The sequence below is a fragment of the Pithys albifrons genome, chromosome 1 (genome assembly GCF_047495875.1).
Source record: "Pithys albifrons albifrons isolate INPA30051 chromosome 1, PitAlb_v1, whole genome shotgun sequence".
In the NCBI taxonomy this organism is placed as follows: domain Eukaryota; kingdom Metazoa; phylum Chordata; class Aves; order Passeriformes; family Thamnophilidae; genus Pithys; species Pithys albifrons.
The window spans coordinates 125,032,731-125,038,762 of NC_092458.1; the positions used below are offsets into that span (position 1 = coordinate 125,032,731).

Sequence of the window (6,032 nt, forward strand, 5' to 3'; positions counted from 1 at the left end):
GGGAAGGCAAAGTCAGACCCAGTAGCTGAGGCTCTTTGGCATCGTCTCCCTGGCTCCTGATTAACAATTAACAAGCCCATTATCAATTTGTCATTACTAAATCCACCTTTTTAATAAGGAAACTTCTGGCTGTGCAATAAAAGAACTGAGGAAGAGTTTGATGTATCAATTCTGCAGTTTATTTTCTCTCTGTGTAGTGCAGACACATCACACATTCCCAGCCACAAACTCGGCTGCAGAAAATGAAAATGCATTTTCAACCTTTATTAATTCTCAGTGTCAGAATAAACCAGGCTGAATACAAATCAGTAAGTAATTATTTCTTGACATATTACTAAAGCAAACTGATTACAGTTTTCTATTAATGGCATATCATTGCTATTTTTATTTTCACCTAATTTAATTTTGTTCTGATAGTAAGGAATGTGTAAACAGCAGTGATTCTGTTGTGGTCTTGTGAGTCTCTCCCAAAAGTGGCCAAGCTGGAGCTCTTAAACAACTCACTCCCCTTTAAGAAACCCTGTACAACCCCAAGCAGCAGCTCTGGACCTCAACAAGATCTACTGTGCTGAGGAATAATAAGGCACCTCTTTCCTCATCCCAGCTCCATGTCAGAGATCTGTCTCAGGGGAGTGGGAAAAGGGCTGGCAGGGACATATAATTAAGAGTAAAATTAAGTAAACGAGGTCAGACACGGTGACATTACACCTTGATCAGCTCACCAGGGCCGGACAGTTTTGTCACTCACAAACTGGCCGTGGGGAGCATCAGCATCTGAAGGCAAAAGGGCCAAATAAACTGGGGTCTCAGCCCCTTCATCTGGTGATTTGGTGGCTCTGGGCCCTGCCATGTCTGTCCTCACCCACCCAGGGCAGCAGGCATTGAGAAGGATGTGGTCCCCTTTCCTCTGCTCATTTAACATCCGTGCTTGGATCCTGGACAAGACTGTGACCCCAATTTTGGACACCCCATAGGCAGTGTTTGGCCAGCCCTCTTTGTCGTGCACACCTTTCTTGGTGTCCTCCACAAACTTGTTCATGAGCTGCACCAGCTCCTCCTCGGTGATGGTGTCACTGCGGAACTTCTGCTGGAGGGGTTGGCTGCAGCCCCCCAGGGCAGAGCTGCTCACCATGCTGGACACGTTCACCACCCGACCTGCAGACAGCAAACCCTGGTTAGTTACACACACTGATGTGGGGGACTGAGGGACAGGAAGCTCAACAGGAGCCACCAGTGTGCCCAGGTGGCCAAGAAGGCCAAGGGGATCCTGGCCTGGATCCAAAGTAGCGTGGCCAGCAGGCCCAGGGCAGTGACCCTTCCCCTGGACTCTGCCTTGGGGAGGCCACACCTTGAGTGTTGTGTTCAGTTCTGGGCCCCTCAGTTGAGGAAAGAGATTGAGGGGCTGGAGCGGGGCCAGAGAAGAGCAACGAGACTGGAGAAGGGACACAGAATCCACCATGTCTTGATCCAACCCCACTGTGATCACCAGCCCAGGGCACTCTGTGCCTTGGGCTGGTGATCACAGTGGGGTTGGATCAAGGGTTGATGATCTCAGAGGTCTCTTCCAACCCAACTGAGAAGAGCAACGAGGCTGGAGAAGGGACTGGAGCACAAGTGCTGTGGGGAGAGGCTGAGGGAGCTGGGGGTGTTCAGCCTGGAGAAGAGGAGGCTCAGAGGTGACCTCAGCACTGTCTGGAACTGCCTGAAGGGAAGTTCTGGCCAGGTGGGGGTTGGTTTCTTCTCCCAGGCACTCAGCAATAGGACAAGGGGGCACGATGGGCTCAAGCTCTGCCAGGGGAAATTGAAGTTGGAGAGCAGAAAGAAATTCTTTGCAGAGAGAGTGCTCAGGGATTGGAATGGGCTGCCCAGAGAGGGGGTGGATTCCCCATCCCTGGAGGTTTTTCAGCTGAGCTTGACTGTGGCACTGAGTGCCATGATCTGGTAAAGGGACTGGAGTTGGACCAAGGGTTGGACTGGATGATCTCGGAGGTCTTTTCCAACCTAATTGATTCTGTGACACTATGCCCAGCACTGAAGTGGGGCTGCTCTACAGGTCTCTGTTTACTACTCAGGTATAATATTTTGTGTGGGCTGTTCTGAAGATCCCTGGGAGAATCAGAGTTAACTCCATGTCATGTATTTCTAAAAAATTCCATGACGGGGTAATTTAAGCTCTGTGCACCTGTAAAAGCTCTCTATCAAATTTCATATAAGCCTCCAGGAATAACGTTCTTGGGGCTCAAGAAAGGCCGTTCTGGGGGCTCAAGAAAGGCCATTTGGGGGCTCAAGAAAGGCCATTCTGGGGGGCTCAAGAAAGGCCATTCTGGGGGGCTCAAGAAAGGCCATTCTGGGGGGCTCAAGAAAGGCCGTTCTGGGGGGCTCAAGAAAGGCCGTTCTGGGGGGCTCAAGAAAGGCCGTTCTGGGGGGCTCAAGAAAGGCCGTTCTGGGGGCTCAAGAAAGGCCATTCTGGGGGGCTCAAGAAAGGCCATTTGAGGGCTCAAGAAAGGCCATTTGGGGGCTCAAGAAAGGCCATTTGGGGGGCTCAAGAAAGGCCATTCCGGGGGCTCAAGAAAGGCCATTCCGGGGGCTCAAGAAAGGCCATTTGGGGGCTCAAGAAAGGCCATTTGGGGGGCTCAAGAAAGGCCATTTGGGGGGCTCAAGAAAGGCCATTCTGGGGGGATCAAGAAAGGCCATTCTGGGGGGCTCAAGAAAGGCCATTCTGGGGGGCTCAAGAAAGGCCATTCTGGGGGGCTCAAGAAAGGCCACCTGTCCTTACCTACAGCACAGCAAGGTCCACTCCTCTTGCTATGGGGCAGTGTCTGAGACTGGAGAGGATTTTCCCATTTAATGAGGGTCAAAATTCATACAAAGCTCTTTCTGTTATGTCACACTCACCATAAGGCTTCACCAGAGGCAACAATTCTGTGCAAACATTCCTGGTTCCAAAGAAGTTTGTTTTCAGTGTAACCTCAGCTTGGACTGCAAATGGAGTCGTGTCATGAACTTTTCATACGAGGTGGGAGAAGGAAAAAAAAACAAACCAAAAGTTAGAATTGATATTTCTACTGATTGATTTTTGCTACTGATTGAAGTTACCAAACCCCAAAAGTTCATTTATTTTTTTAATAATTAGAAAACAGGCATAAAACTACCAAACCACAAAAGTTTAGCTTGTATTTGGTAACAATTACAAAACAGGCATATTAACCATTAAAATATTTAAGAAAAGAGAAGAGACCAACCCCCACCTGGCTAGAACTTCCCTTCAGAAATACTAACAGGTCATTTAGGATTTGATGTAGTTGTGTTTTTATTGCAAAACAGCTCTAATGACTCACACTCTTTTGCAAATCACTCACATCTTGTACATGAAGCCAGGTCATGACCTATGGCAGAGTTACGGAAGGGAGGAATAAAGTTTGAGCCAGGCTGGGGTTGGTCTCTTCCTTTTCTCAAGACAGGAAGCTTGCCCAGCCAACAGTGGGCACACAGGTGTTGGATGCACCCACAGCCCCCTCCACACAGCTTGGCATCACACAGGGCTGCCCCAAACAGGCCCCTTCCCACCTTTGAAGGCGATGCCCGCGTTGTTCACCAGCACGTTGAGCCCTCCATATTTCTCCTTCAGGAAGTCTCGCAGAGCTCTGATGCTCTGCAGGTCATCGATGTCCAGCTGGTGGAAGAAGGCCTGGAGTCCCTCCTGCTGCAGCTTTGCCACGGCCTCCTGGCCCCGGCTGGGCTCCCGGGCCGTCAGGTACACGTGCCCTGGGAACTGCTTGCACAGCGCCCGCACGATGGCAAAGCCAATGCCCTTGTTGGCTCCGGTCACCACGGCCACTGGTGTGCCAGTCATGGTCCTCTCTGGGGCTGGGGCAGCCACAGACACTGCCAACTGCAAAGGAACTTGTGCTCAGATGGGTAAAGTGGATACTGAAAAGGAATTAAAATAAGAAATGGAAAGATGTTGAGGGGCTGGAGCGGGGCCAGAGAAGAGCAACGAGGCTGGAGAAGGGAGTGGATGTGGCACTGAGTGTCCTCTGAAACACCTCCAGGGACAGAGAATCAACATGTCTTGATCCAACCCCACTGTGATCACCAGCCCAGGGCACAAAGTGCCCTGGGCTGGTGATCACAGTGGGGTTGGATCAAGGGTTGGACTTGATGATCTCAGAGGTCTCTTCCAACCCAACTGGGAAGAGCAATGAGGCTGGAGAAGGGACTGGAGCACAAGTGCTGTGGGGAGAGGCTGAGGGAGCTGGGGGTGTTTAGCCTGGAGAAGAGGAGGCTCAGTGGGGACCTCATCACTTTCCACAACTCCCTGAAGGGATGTTGTAGCCAGGTGAATCCATGTCTTGATCCAGCCTCACTGTGATCACCAGCCCATGGCACCCAGAGCCTCCTCATGGACACCCAGAGCCCCCCTCATGGACACCCAGAGCCTCCCTCATGGACATCCAGAGCCCCCCTCATGGACACCCAGAGCCTCCTCATGGGCACCCAGAGCCTCCCTCATGGACATCCAGAGACCCCCCCCCCCTCATGGACACCCAGAGAGCCCCCCCATGGACACCCAGAGTCCCCCTCATGGACACCCAGAGCCCCCCTCATGGACACCCAGAGCCCCCCTCATGGACACCCAGAGCCTCCTCATGGACACCCAGAGCCCCCCTCGGGGACACCCAGAGAGCCCCCCTCGGGGACACCCAGAGAGCCCCCCTCATGGACACCCAGAGAGGCCCCCTCATGGACACCCAGAGAGGCCCCCTCATGGACACCCAGAGAGGCCCCCTCATGGACACCCAGAGTCCCCCTCATGGACACCCAGAGAGGCCCCCTCATGGACACCCAGAGTCCCCCTCATGGACACCCAGAGAGCCCCCCTCATGGACACCCAGAGAGCCCCCCTCATGGACACCCAGAGAGCCCCCCTCATGGACACCCAGAGAGCCCCCCTCATGGACACCCAGAGAGCCCCCCTCATGGACACCCAGAGAGCCCCCCTCATGGACACCCAGAGAGCCCCCCTCATGGACACCCAGAGAGCCCCCCTCATGGACACCCAGAGTCCCCCTCATGGACACCCAGAGAGGCCCCCTCATGGACACCCAGAGTCCCCCTCATGGACACCCAGAGAGCCCCCCTCATGGACACCCAGAGCCCCCCTCATGGACACCCAGAGCCCCCCCTCACGGGTACCCAGAGCCTCCCTCACGGACACTCAGAGAGCCCCCCTCATGGACACCCAGAGAGCCCCTCTCATGGACACCCAGAACCTCCCTGATGGGCACCCAGAGCCCCCCTTGGGGACACCCAGAGGCCCCCCCCATGTGCACCCAGAGCCTCCTCATGGGCACCCAGAGCCTCCCTCATGGACATCCAGAGACCACCCCGCCCTCATGGACACCCAGAGAGCCCCCCTCGTGGACACCCAGAGCCCCCCTCATGGACACCCAGAGCCCCCCTCATGGACACCCAGAGAGCCCCCCTCATGGACACCCAGAGAGCCCCCCTCATGGACACCCAGAGAGCCCCCCTCATGGACACCCAGAGAGACCCCCTTATGGACACCCAGAGCCCCCCTCGGGGACACCCAGAGAGCCCCTCGGGGACACCCAGAGCCCCCCTCATGGGCACTCAGAGACCCCCCCATGGACACCCAGAGAGCCCCCCTCATGGACACCCAGAGAGGCCCCCTCATGGACACCCAGAGAGGCCCCCTCATGGACACCCAGAGAGGCCCCCTCATGGACACCCACAGTCCCCCTCATGGGCACCCAGAGACCCCTCATGGACACCCAGAGCCTCCTCATGGGCACCCAGAGCCCCCCTTGGGGACACCCAGAGCCTCCTCATGGGCACCCAGAGCCCGCCTACCCACCCACCTGGAGGGCCTCTCCCCTCGTCCCTTAACTCCACGCAGAGAGGAAAACACGCACTGTTCCCAAAAAGCAAAGGATCACAGTACAGGGAAGGGAGGGGCGCCCGCCTCCAAGATGGCGGCCCCGCCCTCAAGATGGCGGCCCCGCCTCCAG

The 6,032-nt window shown here is 55.2% G+C and overlaps 1 protein-coding gene across 2 annotated transcripts; it reads right to left on the reverse strand.

Annotated features, from left to right (window-relative positions):
• Positions 1 to 229: 229 nt before the first annotated feature.
• On the reverse strand, positions 230 to 5,996 carry LOC139677353 (carbonyl reductase [NADPH] 1-like). 2 transcript variants are annotated; one of them, XM_071567245.1, is made up of 4 exons: positions 5,883 to 5,996; positions 3,568 to 3,892; positions 2,896 to 3,003; positions 230 to 1,155 (listed from the first exon to the last, which is right to left on the reverse strand). In XM_071567245.1, the coding sequence occupies exons 2-4, from the start codon at positions 3,851 to 3,853 to the stop codon at positions 719 to 721; spliced, it is 831 nt and encodes a 276-aa protein (XP_071423346.1). In that variant the 5' UTR covers positions 3,854 to 3,892; positions 5,883 to 5,996; the 3' UTR covers positions 230 to 718. The 2 variants fall into 2 exon arrangements, with proteins under 2 accessions (XP_071423346.1, XP_071423337.1); XM_071567236.1 differs by having other exon boundaries at positions 3,568 to 3,930.
• Positions 5,997 to 6,032: the final 36 nt, after the last annotated feature.

Excerpts from the sequence above, each read along its gene's own strand:
- LOC139677353 (XM_071567245.1), bottom strand. The coding sequence starts at position 3,853 with ATGACTGGCACACCAGTGGCCGTGGTGACCGGAGCCAACAAGGGCATT. Across the intron at positions 3,004-3,567 it reads CGCGGGCATCGCCTTCAAAG|TTCATGACACGACTCCATTT; the intron begins GTGGGAAGGGGC and ends TCGTATGAAAAG. Across the intron at positions 1,156-2,895 it reads GCCTCTGGTGAAGCCTTATG|GTCGGGTGGTGAACGTGTCC; the intron begins GTGAGTGTGACA and ends TGCTGTCTGCAG.